Source organism: Diaporthe batatas (assembly GCF_019321695.1).
Source record: "Diaporthe batatas strain CRI 302-4 chromosome Unknown Contig00007, whole genome shotgun sequence".
Taxonomy (NCBI): Eukaryota; Fungi; Ascomycota; class Sordariomycetes; order Diaporthales; family Diaporthaceae; genus Diaporthe; species Diaporthe batatas.
Window position 1 is genome coordinate 1,680,790 of NW_025408554.1, and position 15,168 is coordinate 1,695,957.

At 51.8% G+C, this 15,168-nt stretch overlaps 4 protein-coding genes across 4 annotated transcripts; 2 read left to right on the top strand and 2 right to left on the bottom strand.

The window, feature by feature from the left end:
* Window positions 1-772: 772 nt before the first annotated feature.
* On the bottom strand, window positions 773-1,896 carry KVR01_006519 (uncharacterized protein; the record flags this gene model as incomplete). The annotated part of the gene is made up of 3 exons (XM_044787948.1): window positions 773-984; window positions 1,050-1,464; window positions 1,543-1,896. 3 exons carry the CDS (start codon window positions 1,894-1,896, stop codon window positions 872-874), a joined length of 882 nt encoding a protein of 293 aa, XP_044643950.1. The 3' UTR covers window positions 773-871.
* Window positions 1,897-2,161: 265 nt separating this feature from the next.
* KVR01_006714 (uncharacterized protein) lies at window positions 2,162-3,211 on the bottom strand. Its single transcript, XM_044789661.1, has 2 exons — window positions 2,858-3,211; window positions 2,162-2,779 (listed from the first exon to the last, which is right to left on the bottom strand). Exons 1-2 carry the CDS (start codon window positions 3,031-3,033, stop codon window positions 2,392-2,394), a joined length of 564 nt encoding a protein of 187 aa, XP_044644145.1. The 5' UTR covers window positions 3,034-3,211; the 3' UTR covers window positions 2,162-2,391.
* A 525-nt stretch (window positions 3,212-3,736) lies between these two features.
* KVR01_006569 (uncharacterized protein) lies at window positions 3,737-5,899 on the top strand. The gene is made up of 2 exons (XM_044789328.1): window positions 3,737-4,645; window positions 4,816-5,899. Exons 1-2 carry the CDS (start codon window positions 3,754-3,756, stop codon window positions 5,844-5,846), a joined length of 1,923 nt encoding a protein of 640 aa, XP_044644000.1. The 5' UTR covers window positions 3,737-3,753; the 3' UTR covers window positions 5,847-5,899.
* A 4,444-nt stretch (window positions 5,900-10,343) lies between these two features.
* Window positions 10,344-13,789, top strand: KVR01_006537 (uncharacterized protein). Its single transcript, XM_044781253.1, has 4 exons — window positions 10,344-10,984; window positions 11,307-11,334; window positions 11,685-11,763; window positions 11,851-13,789. Exons 1-4 carry the CDS (start codon window positions 10,972-10,974, stop codon window positions 13,324-13,326), a joined length of 1,596 nt encoding a protein of 531 aa, XP_044643968.1. The 5' UTR covers window positions 10,344-10,971; the 3' UTR covers window positions 13,327-13,789.
* The last annotated feature ends 1,379 nt before the right edge of the window (window positions 13,790-15,168 follow it).

A 15,168-nucleotide genomic window follows, 5' to 3' on the forward strand; every position in this document is an offset into this window, starting at 1 on the left:
GCCGATGGACTCCGGACGACTTTTAAGTAGCTCAGGAAGGTGTCCGTCTTGTGGCGGAAAACAGCACAGGTCTGAAATGGAATTTGCCAAAAGCACTACTTCGAAATATATATGCCATCATCAGCTGAACGGAAATATCGGCCGTTTGGGCTGGCCGTGCTGAAGTACGCGACATAATTCCCACCTGCTGGAAGTCATCGTGGCCAAAAGATCACTGTCGCTCGTTTAGACGAGGCTTTCTGTGCCACGTGAAGCTAGAAACGCCACTTCTTACAGAGACTGTCCAGCAAAAGGGTCCCAAGGGTCAGCTTAGACACGGGAATGTACTTACTGCCGTTTATGCCATTATCGAGCCTGGCTTTGCTCGATTGTCTGATACTTAAGTATCTACGTGGTCACCGCATCTACATTGAACCATTGGTAGATTTTACAACTGAACCTACTGGTAAGTGCTATTCCTGCGGAGCATCTCTTCCATTATTACATACCTCCCATAGGAAAGCTTCCCATGAAGGAGTCTCGCACAAATTGACTCTCTTTGAATGGCTTTCTGTGTAGGATATCATACAGGACAAATACAACTAGGTATGTTACGGAGGTAAAATGATTAATTAATGTACATTTATCATGAGGTCTGTGAGGATGCAACTCTGTCGATTCAAATAATTATGGACAGCCCGCGGCCACGCATCTCCAGCCAAGCAATTTGTTGACAAATTCGCCAAAATCTCCCAATTGATGTAAGGGGGATATCGGTGGATTACAACAGTTGCCGAAGGACAGTAGGAAGTCCGACGGCAAATCATAGTGAGAGAAATATCCCACGAAACACCTCTTCATTTTGTAGTCAGATTTCCTTGCAATCTGTGGCTCAAGAACCGTTCAAGTTGGGGAAAGCTCTTGCGCCCATCTTGTACTTGCCGGGCTCTGGCCGACCGTGTCGGGTCCCTCGGCGTGGGCGTGGACTTTGCGAAGCTGCCGAGTCTAAGTTGTAATCAGAAAGTCTGCTGTGATCATTGTAAAGGGGAAATGACAGGGCTTTGGTATACCTGGACCACTGTGCATGCTCTCATCTCCGTCCTGATCGAGGCCATTCTTCATCCTCTCCGGTGGGGCAGAAGACGCAGGCCTCTGGGCGGCCTTCTGAGCCCGAGTTCGCTTGAACTTCTTGAGGGCCCTCTGGGAAGATCGTATTGGTGAGTCTTGGAAAGTGAAATCACTAAAATTGTCTTCTTCGACTTCGTTCACGCTCTGGGGCCCATCATCAGTCTGACGATCGCCACTTCCAGACTCCAGACTTGCGCGCCTCTTGCGCTTGGTACTGTGAAGGGCGAACCTCGCCTTGGTTGTGGCCTCCTTCGTGATCTTGGGCATAACTGCCGGAATGGATGACTGATCGCTAGAATCGTCGGCCTCATTAAGAAAATTGTTGACGAGGGTAGAATCCCTTTGATCATCCTCACCCTTCTGCAGGTCAGCAAGCCACCTTAGCAGATCAGGTTCGGGATGGGTCTTATCGCCACCGTTCAAGGTGTTGCTTACGTCCATCGCTGCCAGATCAGGTGATCTGGGAGCCCCAGCAAGAGCAGATGGGAGTGGATTGGCTTCAAGGCTGACGGAGCGATACTTCTGTTGCGCTTCAGCAAGCTTTTGTGTATGCCGTTTCTTGATAGGCACCATCTTCGCATCATAGAGTCTCTTCTTCTCTGCCAACTCCTTGGACTCCTGTTCGTTGAGGTCGCGACATGCCTGCTGTATCTTGGACTTGTAGTTCTCCTTAATCTCGAGGCATTCGAGATCGTAGATGGCCTTAGCGGTGTCGGTTTCTGCAGTGCACTCTTTCTGAACTAGTCGAATAATCTCAGCCTTTTTCTGGTCGCATGGCGATGAAGCCATGCTGAAGGCAGCGTCGAGAAGAGCGCAACTGGAACCTTGGTTGTGACTGGATACGTGACCGCAAGGAAAACAGTATGAGCAGTAGACTCAGAGGTGGAATACTTTCAGAAGTAGATTGTTGCCAAAAGACCAGATGAAGGCATTCATGGGTTGGCGATGTTTTGCTTTCAGCTGATGGAATTAATGGCGAGAATGGGGGACCGCATGCAAAAGTGGAAGGTGGAGGGTGTGTTCACCCAGAGAAGCAAACAGGGAAGCAAAGAAGTAGGGGATTTTCGTCTTGGAATTAATAGGCAACTACGAAAAGGGAAATTTGCAGCTTCCCTGGCTACTTCTGGTAACCTATGCAACGGCCTGAGCTTCAACAGCACCCCGCCCTGCCAGTACCGCGTTCCTCGTGTATGTGCATTTGAAGCTGACTTTCCATGGCTGTCATCAGAACAAGCCAGCCAATTCTCCTTAGCCCAGTACGTGAAGAGCTACCTAGGAAACCAGCTACTGGTAAATGGTTGCAACCATTGCAGGATCATTTGGCTGGTAGACGTGAATGTGCCCGTCATGCGGTATGGTCGCCACTCTCGCCTTGCATCGTGAACAGTAGATGTGCGTGTCCTCGAACCAGTGACACAAGTACGGCAGGCAGACTGTACACAAGCAGAATAGGCAGCACAAAGCCGCTGCTATGGTCTGCATTGAGGTTCCCTCTGTCGATACGTTTGTCTGAGTCCGCTGTAGGCAGAAGGGGCAGTCGATAAAAGTTGGTTTTGCTGTCAGTCTGGACAGTGGCGTCACCATCTGCGGCTCGGGCTCCGAGACGATTGGAGGCATCTCCATGTGAGGATTCTTTGCAGGAGGTGTTATAACCTTTTCCGGCACGGTTGGTCTGGTGATCGCGGCTCGTCAATATCATTGAGACTCCCTGGGTAGGTTAGAGGGAGACGACCGGGACGGGTAAGCATACCCTCTATCTTGTTCCACCTGTATCAAGTCTGCAGGTAGGTTCTGCCAGTCATTCTGTATGGGCTCTGTTCCATTTTGAATGGAATGTTCTTGTGCCAGATCAGGATGCTGTGGTGCTTGGGACTGACGCAGGTCCCCATCCGTCTTTACCTCTTGCTGAACTTTTTCCGTCGTCATAATAACGGACTTTAATCCTTTCCTGAAGCCTTGGGGGCGAGTTAAATCCAAATGTCAGGTGTTGAGGTTACGAGAAGAACCGGGACCGGTGTTACTGCTTTATAGAATGAAAACATTACTCCACAGTGGATTGTGGAACAATCTAGGTATGAAGGGCAAGACTAGCCGTTGATTTATTATTTTTGGGAATATGCGGCCTTAATTAAAGGAGGCTACAGTGGTGCACAGCCTACATTCATAGCACGATGCCCCAAAGCTGAGCATTGTGTGTAACATCAGTTGTGGCAAAGGCAGACAATCTATTTACTACCTGGGCAGGCAACCGTATTCCTGGCGCTTGCGACGAATGAGACAGGGTCTAGGGCATGTGAAAAGCAGTGCAACAACAAAGATTGCAGCAGGATGCACAGTGTGAAATCAGCAAGTAGATAGATCAACTGGCCTAATAACCTTGGCGTCATCCAGGCCCACAAGGCTACAACACCTTAAATGTGCAGCCTTCACCCCAGGTCGTATCATGCATCTTACACAGGACCGTGTATTACACAGTACATTATAGAAGGATTGCGAAGGATTCAAAGACCCTGCAATGTGACTGCGCAAGGGTGCTGGTATTGCAGGGGCAGCTGAGGCTGACGAGACGCAACAGATTCCGAATCTGATCCACGTGCTGGTAGCACTGAGACTAACTACTCTAAAGACAGCTTCATCAACTCCCTAATGCCTTCAGGCTGTACTCCTTCTAGTTCATCGTCCCAAGATCGTGTAAAAATGCGGCTTCTTCACACAACCACTCAAAGGCTATTCGAGAAGACACCCGAGGAACTTCGAAAAGAGAATATTCGATATGCTATCCTCTCCCATACCTGGGGGCCTGACGAAGTGGTCTTCGATGACATCGTTCATGGCACCGAATGGACCAAGAATCCAAGCTCATTGTCAAAGGTCCAAGGTGCGTGCCGTCAGGCTCGGAGCAATGGATATGATTACATCTGGATCGACACGTGTTGCATAGACAAGAGCAGCAGTTCCGAGCTTTCCGAAGCAATCAACTCTATGTACGTTTGGTATGAGACGGCAGAAGTCTGCTACGCCTTTATCGAAGACTTCGACTATGAGAGCCTCGGTTCGGCGGAGAAGAAGGCATCGTTCGCAGCGAGCAGATGGTTCACACGCGGGTGGACATTGCAAGAGCTTCTTGCGCCAACCAATTTAGTCTTCTTCACGAGAGATTGGGTCAGCCTCGGCGAGAAGAGAGCTATCAGCCCTTTTCTAACAGAAATCACGGGAATTGACGCCGCCATCATGACAGGTGCGCGTCCAATCGAATCCGCTAGCATCGCAAAGAGAATGTCATGGATGTCACGCCGACGAACAACACGGCCTGAGGACTCGGCCTATTGCATGATGGGAATATTCGGCGTCAACATGCCTATGCTCTATGGTGAAGGCGGCCGGAAGGCGTTCTTGAGGCTCCAGGAAGAGATCATGAAAATATCCGACGACCAATCGCTTTTCGCATGGGTAAATCGAGACGGAGACCCCGATGAGCTGCATGGGCTCCTGGCCTCATCTCCAGCAGCTTTTGCACATTCAAACGGTATACTTCCGTGTAAGCAGCTTCTAGACATACTTTTTACCCCTTTAGCAACAAGTATAACCCATTTCCCGCCTTCGTCACCAAGACAGGCTGCAGTTATGGGACAGGCTGTGGCGACCTTGCAGCCTGCTCCGGTAAAACCACTTCCCTGGTCCTATGATAGCTAATTCTCAACGATGCAGATCACGATTGGGGTGACTCTCGCGAACCTTATACGATGACTAACCGGGGTCTCCGTATACAACTCCACCTGTCCGCACGGGAGGATGGGATATTTGTTGCAACGATCGATTGTCCCGTCCCGCCCAACTACGCGGACTCGAGCTTCTTGGCGATATATCTAAGGAAGATATCCAGCGGCCGAGAAGATAAAGAGGGGCAACACTATGCCCGTGTCAGGGCTGGCCAGTTCGGCAGCGTGCAGGTCCGGGGAAAGTTAAAGACCATCTATGTGCGTCAGGACCAGCGACCACCCATTGACGGGGAAGCGGGCGTGTTCCCTCAGCACATTCTACAGCTCCGCAGCGGGCCCCATCCTGATGCCTACAGAGTCACCCAAGTACTTCTGCCTGCAGGATACGCCAAAGAGATCCCGGAGCCGATGACGCTTCGGCAGTCGCCCCGGACCTGGGTTCCCGAAAAATGGCCGGTGGCATTCCGCCTCCCAAAGGGCGAAGGCCAAGTCGCAGCCGCGATCATATTTGAGCGTGACGACGGGGAAAGGCTAGCAGTATTAATGGGCTCAATACGCGGATTTCAGGTGGCTTTTGGCGCTGTGAAAATCGAAGGTGAAGCCAAGTCCGGGGCAAAGACCATGTCGTTCGAGATGCTGGCCTCTGAGTTTCAACCGTTGTCGGACGGGAGATTTGAGAGCGATTTTCACAGCGTGCGGGCCTCTGCCACGCCAGTCGTAAAGGACTCGTGGAAGTACTACCTGATAGATATCGGCGTTGAAGATGTCGGGCGACGGCTGCCCGAGATGCTGGCACAAGCCACTCTAGGAGCTTATAGCCGTGCGACAGGCACCGGAAACCACCCTGCTTACCAGCTTGGCACAACGCCTGAGACTGTGTTGCACCCTCATAAACCACAAGAGGTATACTCTGACGATGAAGATGATTGGAGTATTGAGGAGAACTTGAAGTCACAAGGAAATGCTGAGAAGATTCCGCCGGAAAAGAAACGGGACAGGTGGAGAAGGTTAATGAAATAGACGAAGATTGAGGCAGATCGAGGCAGACACAATACACCAAGTTGCCTCCCCAAGCGAGTTTCTATATGCTTAGAAAACTGTGGAAGGGAAATCCATCATGATTTCTTAGTATTTCACGGTACATACAAAAGTTTTGACTTCCCATTGAACTGAGGTCTCCCTTGGAGAAGCATTTGAATAAGACAGTCACACGAAAGCCTGCGAAGATATCGAAGATCCTGCTAACATTTTGTGACACAGCTGAAGTGAGCCAACATTGAAATGTCCCGAGTGAATGATGTTCATGTGCGGGTCTCTTTGGTCACTCTTTCGAGTGAAACATGTCAGTTTCGCCCCGACGCTATCTGTGTTCACAGCATATATACCCAGGCCACCGTATGAAGGCGCCATGTATGTCCTCGGACGTATACGGAATAGAAGCGAAACCACACCACATATATACCCAGGGATTGAGGAAACAGTCCAAGCTTCCCAACACAGTACAATAAAGAAGCCTTGCATCTCATTTTATCACGCACAATATGTGCGAGATCATGCTCACTGTTTGTAGAGAGGGCGGCACGATCCATTGGGCCCGAAGGACGGTTTGCCAGCCTGTTAAGGTGAAATTTCTAGCACTTGAGGCCTTTCAGACCTCTGGAAGATATTTCAAGTTCATGAGAAACTCTTTTGGTCACCAATCGAAGGTTGCGAGAGATTGGTTTTCGAGGATCCAGTCCTCTCACAATCTTGCGGGGGTCGTGCTGGCTGGTCACCTGAGGAAGAAATGGATGACGCCTCAACAATACAGCTTAGTAAATTTGAACGTCCACTTATTGGTGAGTAACTGGTTTCGCTTCTATTCCGTATACATCCGAGGTCATACGGTGGTAAGCGCTCAAGACCCAGCGCTTGAAAAGGACACAGTGTCGATAACTATAGTTATAATACGATAGGCGATTAGTGAGTGAATATTGGAATCCTCAACACTCTTTAATCATAATGTGACTCTCCAGCTTCATAGAAGGTTTTGAAAGTGTCCTTTAATCAATATGTTTGTTAGTAAGACAATGCCATATCTTCATCGAGCCTCTGTGCTGCACCTCCAAACTGCAAGTACACAATACGGTCCACGGGTTCCATAACACATGGGTGAATTTGAAAATATTTTCTTTATACCTCGATGTTGATAAGGCATTGATTCCATCACTACCATTGCTTGAGTGCGTGTAAATTTCACGGTTCAGAACCCCACCATGCGATGAATCCCTATTGTTGCATAACATATTGACTGGGTGATCAAACTTTGGGAACCCCGGGGTAGTGGTCGACACGGTGTCTAAGTCTACTTGAAGTGATGTGAACTACAGCGTAAACCCTCTCCTAATCCCTTCCACTCCCAACCGGGACCCACAATCGCAAAAGATACCTAGGTACGGGAGCACACTCAACTAAAACCTGCCTTAATATTGTATTCTCTCTGTACTGTTATTGGCATTGTATTTCTTAAACATTGGGCTTTGAGCGTTTCCCACTGTATGAAGGTGCCGTATATGGCTACGGACATATACGGAAGAGAAACGAAACCAGTCAGTCAAGCGGTCTCCCCACATGTGCAAGCTTCAATAACGAGAGTATTATTATCTGAATCGGGAGACAGCCGCTCATCGTGATCTGCGGGATTGTTTTGACTAAATACCCGGTAGGGATCAGCTCTAACATTTCACAAAGTGACTAGAATCGTTGATTTTGACACTTCTCACAGCGGTTTTGAGAATATGAATCCTCAAAATTCGTTACGAGATAAGTTTGTAAGCGGTCAAGCGATGAGGCATACAGTATTTGGGTATTCCAATCAAAAGAGAGCATCAATATCTAGGTCTCGAGAGGACGGAGTTTGTGAACACATTCCTATACTTGCTCAGTAAAGTTCGAGCCACGTATGTACATCCTCAGATTCATCCCTGCTCTAGTATTAGACATTGGCTAGTGAACTTTACAATGCCGAATGATCACGTCAAGTTGCCGACATGTACACGCGTACCTGTGGCCGAGCACTCGGAATTCCGGCACCCATCTGCACTACTAGTTAGCTCCCATCAAGTTTTTCTCTCTCGAGGTTAAGAAGGGCTTGCTCGTGATTATGGAGCATGATGCCAGTGCATTTGAGCCAGATACTGACTCCAGCATGACCAGCGTGTTGCCGGCCCGCGGAATGGCACGGCGTTTGGTAGCTGGGCACGTGAATGTGCAGAGCCGAGTCCCGAACCGGCCGAGGGCAGCTTCACTTTGTCGACTCATGTCTGCCCATTGGTTTTAGAGTTCGTTCGATCTTACTCGTGCTAATTACTGCATATGCTATAGAGGAGACTCGTCACCACTGCAAGCGTCCAGGCAGAGCATGACGCTCCGCGACACCCGGGCGCATAGGGGCCCATCGACTCATCGATGGGTGATGAAGGGTGACGAAATGTGCGTTTCCAAATGCCAAGCTCTAACCCGGCGATGGATGATCCGAGGGCAGCATGTCGCACGTCCAATACAAGGTGCCACAGCAGAAACTGCTTCCATGCCGCCGGGAAAATCTTAATATTCTCCTTGTGAAGTACGCTTATCCGTGGGCCTGGGAGTATAAGCAACTGCTTGGTAAACGACGTGGATTGTGTGGATGGATGTAAAGACAACGTGGCCGCCAGAAGCAGGCTCTATACCGCCCTGGACTGCGGCGACCGAGCTTCTGCAAATCCGGTCTCTAGGTCCGAGACGGGGTGCGGGAAGGCCCAGACGGCCACCTGTCAGATGTCTTGGCCACGCATACCATAAATGTCGATTTCCTATGCAATCATTGTGGCGGGAGGGACTGAAGTGATGCGATGATCCACGGTGACGAGGCTGTGCGGTGTTTCAGGATTTCTTGTGGGAGGCTCGACCTGTGGGAATGGACACGGGCAGACGGGTTGGACCTGGCCTAAGCTCGGGTGAGACAGCACGGTCCCTATGTAATGAATCACACTGAGTACGGAGTACTATGCGGCAGTACATATTCAGAGGTCCGAGACAGCCGACAGGCCAAAAAGGGCCAAGCTTCAGCAGATCTGCGCCTAGCACCAGCTGGGGACTTGGCACAGGACCCGGTTAGTCGGACTCAACGTCCAAGGCTGGACGTCATCCAGACCGAGAGGCTCTCATCATCTCAGGAAGGTGGGGACAACAGTCCGAGTTGGTAAGGGAGCTTGGTGGACCAGTGGATCTCGCATGCCATCTTGGACTAGTCAGGTGGGAATCCGTGGGATCATTGATAGCACGAGCCTGGCTCATTTTGAGACAGAGTTTGGGTGGGCCACACGACTCGGTATTTGAGGGGATGCTGGCCGCCTCCGTTCCCGCAGTCTCGTGCCCATCCGAGCCCAGCCTCAGAATCTTGTTGGCGCCAATTAATCTGGTGGACTAGTAGATGAAGAATGAAGGCATTTATTTGTCAGACTGCTTTTCCGCATAGGGAAAAGAACAAGGCGCGCGCGTGGGAGAGGGGCCTGAGGGGGCCACACTACTCCGTAGCAAGATCAGACCCACCCTGGGGGACCCCAGTCGCAGCCGGGCACGACCAGGGTGTCGGGAAAAGAAGCTCGCCCTAAGACGGCGCCCGTCCTTGGCAATGTGGGCGAGCGAAGCTTGGGAAAAGCTTCGTTGCCCGCCAACGACTGCTGATGACCTATTCAAAGTTCGGCAATCTTGGAGCAGCGGCAACTAGGGCGATTCGCCGTCCCTGGTGTGACGTGGTGTGGACCGTTGTGTTGACTTGCTGGCCGCAAGCCAGTCTCGAGCAGGATGGGCCTGCGATGCCGAGTTGAGATCGGGCCAGACTGGGCGTGGGCGGTTGGCGGGCTGCCCGAACCACACCACAACAAGCACAGCCAGGTACTGTGCGTGGTAGGTGCATTGCATAGGCAGTAGTAGCGCAGGCCGACCGACTGTTTGAGGTTCTGGCAATTCTGTCCCTGGCCGTGGCTCTGGATCCGGTGCTGCTGTTTTACTGTTTTGCTGCTGCTGGTGCTGCTTCCTCCTTCTGGCTCTGGTGTTTTGATGCTGACTCTGACGGAAACCATGGCCGATTCATTCCACACGTCTCGGGCTTGTGCCACCCAGGCCGACCAACGGCAACAGCGGCAACAGGTCTGTCGGAATATGCATCCGGTTTGATAGATGATAGCTTTGCCCCCCCTCGAGCACAGCCTTGTTGCACACGCCGCACGACGCCCACGCAGTGCAGGACAGCGAAGGACAGCGCAGGAATGGGTCCTCGCTAAGGCTTCCGTGATAACCGAGGTGCACTCCCGTGCAGCTGGCAACCCGGGCGTGAGCTGGAGGGTGAGGAGAAGCAGCGCGAGGATACGAGGAGGGCGGGAGGAAATGGGAAGTCGTCTCGGAAAGAAGGCAAGCGGCCAGCTCGAAGCAGCTAGCCCGAGATACCCAAGTGACTGTTGTAGCCAACTCGTAGGAGACACCCCTGCAGAGCTGGACATTCCCTGGCCCTGCTGGGCTGCCTGGCCCGTCTGGCCTGCCCATTCCCTGGTCGGGATGCCCTGGATGCCCCAAGTGCCCACCCGGCCTCCTTGCTGCTCTCCGTGGGTGCTCGTGCTCGTGCCTCTGGCGGCCGTATAAAGACCAGACAGGCCACAGGTCTTGGCATTTCCCACGGGTGTCGTTCTTCCCATCCCCCCTCAAATCTTCCACTTGGATTCCGTCGCACACACCTCTTCTCGCCTCAGCCGTGCCTCCCTGCGTGCCTGTACCTTTTTGGCCGTGCACTCTGGACCGCTGCCCCCACATAGCTTCCATTCCTGCACAGTCTGACAGTACTCCGTACAGTCACGCCCAAGCCTTCCGTCGTCCTGTCTGTGTCTGGGTGGTCCAATCTCACCTCTCCCACTACCTTGGCTTCCTCCTCGGGTTGTGGCATCACTCCCTCTTTCTTCTCCCTCCTCCTTCACCTTCACATACCCCATCCATCGACACGTACACGTGGGTGACGGAGGACCTCGCCTGCTGCTGGCCTAGCTTTCGTGTTCAATACTCGTCCCAAGCGTCCTAGATGCCTCCGTGCCTTGAGCCTTGGGTTCTATAGCCCGCACAATGATGGTCGACAATGATGGGCAACAGTAAGTTTGACCGTTTGGTTTTTTTTCTTTGCTTATGAGACGATCTGGTCCCGTTCCTGGTTACTCCAGGGCCGAGACGTCAAAACTCTTGGAAATCTCTTGGGTGTGGTCTTGGGTTGTTTTGATCGGTTTTTCCCCAGGCCTTGGGCCCTTGGCACCCGCCTTGGCACGACCCAGCAGCCCAGATCCAGATTGCCCCAGAAAGCACAAGCACACCCACAACGTGCCAATGCCATGCCAATGCCACGCATTTGCCATGCGACGGCCAGTTCCTCGGCTCGGGATCAGGAACACGAGGGCTAACTCAACATTTGTGTCACAGCCTACGTCGACGATATCCAAAATGCAGTGTACGTCTTGACTGTGTTTCCTTGTGCCGTCTTGCCCTGTACCCCTCGCCTCTCCTGTCTACTCCCCGTCTTCCTCGTCCCACGCCAGACACCCTGCGTGGGTGACACCGGCGACACGGTGGTCTCGGTGACGTTTCGCCTCACCTGCACATATCACCACCCCCTCGTTCGTCCACAGGTGCCACGCTGTGCCCCACAGCCGAGCTGTCCTTCTTGATGACGGCTTCCCGGCTTCCCGGCGTCGCGGGTCATGGGGGCTCTGTGAGACGCCGCCTACGCACCTGTATACTCCCATGAACCACACAAAGCACACCCCCGCCGTCCAAGTCTGTATACTGACATCATCAAAGGCTTCTCTTCAGCAATCCCGTCTGGTCTGGCGCCGATAGCATTCCATCAACCATCATCAGGAACATCACTGCGCTCTCCGTAAGTCATTCCCCGCCCGACGCAGCCTCCCTTGGGCCCCAAGTCGTCCCGCGCCATCCCTCCCGGCCTCTGATTAATGTCATGCAGAGCGACATAGCCTACTCCGCAGAGATCAACGAAAACATAACCATCCTGTCCTCGAGATACGCCCAGACGAACAATGGCATCATCCAAGGACTGCTCTATGTGCCCGATCTCGAGGCCCGTGACCCGTGCACCGGTTTCGAGTCTGCATATGTGCCCAGCACCGCTGTGCGACAAGCCCACCTGCCACCTTCCGATTACAACCTGATCGCCCTGGTGCCTTGGTACAATGCGAATTGCACGAGATCATATCTCGCCTCTGCAGCATTGGATCCTATTCGCGCCCTAATCACCTACAGACCCGACAACAGCGTTGAGCGGCCTCCGCCTGCCGACGACGAGATCTGGGATCTCCAGGACCGCGATGCCTGGAAGTCCTACAGCAAATTCCCCATCTACGCCGTCTCGGGTGCCGTCGGCTCATCTATGATGACACAGCTTAGCCTATATTCAGGCAACGTGACCTCCGTTCCCTACGGAGAGAACATCTCTGCACTGTACAACCCCGACGCCGACGACTATGTCCGGATTTGGTCCCAGATCCATGTGGCCACGACGGATTCATTGCCGACTATTTGGATCTTCATTCTGATATGTGTGGCGGCACTGTTCTTCATTGTGGCTGGCATCTCCTGCACAATGCATTGTGTTCAGTACAAGCGTCGGGCTTCTCTTCAGCGTCGTGTCATGAGTGGCGAGGTGAACTTGGAGGCCATGAACATCAAACACGTCTTGGTCCCTCTCGAGCATGTCAAAAAGTTCCCCCTTTTCACGTACAACTACGAGCCAAACGCGAACAGCATGCCGCCCTCCCCGACGACACCACGGGCACCTGCACGAGTCCATATGCGGAACAATAGCCTGGGGATCGACGAGACCATAACATCCATTCCCGCACCGCCTTATTCGGAAAAGGCTTTGCCCAGCCCAACAGCGAAATCAACGGTCACTGGCATCACTGCCGCTAGTACGGCAACAGACTATCAACCTGCATGTTCGATTTGTTCCCAGGACTATGAAAACAGGGTAACCATCATACGCGAACTCCCATGTGGTCACATTTTTCACCCGGACTGTATCGACGAATTCTTGAGCAGCCACAGCTCCTTGTGCCCCCAGTGCAAGGCCTCCATGCTCCCCAAAGGCTTCTGTCCAAAGGTCACCAACTCCATGGTCCGTCGGGAGAGGGCGATTCGGAAGCTTCGGGGTCGCGTCATTGTAGACGAATCGGACGTCGAGAGCGGCCGTGCTCGGACAGACACCTGGAAGTCGAGTGTGAAGAGGAAGATGTTCCGTCCAAGTAACAACGCGGCCAACCTCGTGCAGCAGGTACCCGCTCGTCAAGCTGAAGGCCCAACACCCGAGACTCGACTGCGAATGCGCGACCTGGCTGGTGAAGAGTTCCACGATGGCCGCAGTTTAAATGGACAGCCCAAATGGAAAAGGGCCACGCGAACATTATTCCCTGGATTTTCTTGATATCTTCCTTCTTTTTTTTTCTTTTTTTTCCCACATATTTTGGAGCTTTGTTTTCTTCTTTCTGTTTTTGGACCGGTTCCCATGTGATACCCCGGAGCAATCTCCACAACTGATTTAGTGAGCATCGGATGGCGTTACTAGGCCAGGTGGGTTCAGGCCGAGCATACTGGGTGGGGCCTCAGGGGATGTACACCATACTGGATATGTTTTTATGGCGAGAGTGGTCACAGTGGAGTATTATCAAGTGGTACGAGATACTGCTTTCGCGGTGGGAAGGTGGTCAAGAAGAACAAGAAGAGGTCGCCGCCACGCCAAGCCCCCGAGTTGGGCGACAAGGTAGTGGTCGAATCGGACACATAATGTGTGCCAATTCAAGTGTGTACATGTAGCCACTTCAGCTTGACTCCGACAAGGGGTATCAAGACTCGCATAAAGACAATAGAACTGGAAGTATCAACAAAAAGCAGCATACCCGTATATTTGTGGGCTACAAACATGATCCGTGGAAAACAAGAACACGTATTTTATAATTAAATATCCATATATTACTTATAGTCCCAACCACTTATATTAACAAGTTGACCGTTCGGAATTATTAGAATAGGACTTTCGCCACGCAACAAGCCAAATCCAATAGTAATGGGTGCTTGGGCACTTCTGTCCTCCAACTTGGGATCATTCTCTTATCGTCTAAATCTAGTCTTATTGACTCCAGCCTTAGGTTTGTCCTGGGTAAATGGAGGCTGTGCGCGGGCATTGCTTTTTCAACGGACCATCATTCGATTCGCGTGTATGATATTCAGCCATCCCTTGATACCTCCTGCAAAGACCGAATCAATCATGAGCCGGAGTCGTCGTCGCGGGCCACGATGCCTCAAACTCCTTCACGAACCGGGTGATAATGTAAAGAGTCTCCATAATAACGTCTTGTTCGTTCACATGCAGTTCTCGGTCCCTCGTTGAAAGAAACATACTCCTTGGCTAAATGTGTCAGAAAGTGCCAGTGTCATGTTCAGACTGCGTGTCGTGGAGCAGGAGCAAGTAGTTGCACACCGTAATGGGACCTTCAGGCACCCCAGAAGGCTTAGACAGGCGAAATAGTTGCGCACCACGCAACAGTTAGCGATCTGCACAGTGGATAGGCCAATTTTGGTATAAAAGTTATGTGAAGCTTGGAAGAAGTCGTCTGTTTGCTTCGGCACGAAGTATGGTCGAAATAGGATTACGTTTTGGAGCACTCAAGTGCTAACTATACGAAGTTTGATAATCTTGACGTGGGAAGAATGTGGGAAGTCGCAAGAAAGTCTTTTAGTGCTTCACAGCCTTCAACTTCAAGTTGGTTTGATGATACCTTCGTGATTAGGCAGCCTCTAGGTGACTGCTTCCTAAACTTGTACCGTCGTACCTGCGCAAGCCTTATGGGGTGCCAGGAAGCACCGGTACGGCACCCAGGAATGCCATGTGCCAACCCAACGCTCAGGCTTCTCGTCGGCTTCGTCGCTCAGATATCTCTACGTCGATGCTCCGAGAAGTCAGAGTAAGGCACCTTGAGGACTTTAGGGGTGTATCCGCGCCGCCATCACGAGGAAGTATCGTGTCACACGAACAGCGACCTTTGCGCTTGTCAAGACTGGTGAGTAGAGCTGCAATGCTGAATTATGTTCAGCTTTGCAGATTGAGTCCTGGAACCAAGTGTTGCACTCGTTTATGCACTTGGGCAGTACTTCGCATAAATTAAATTTCTGAGTTGCGCGTCACTTACTATATGAAGGCGCCGCATACGGCTTCGGACGTAAACGGAATAAGAACGAAACCAGCTATGCAACAAGAATGTGTGCTGGA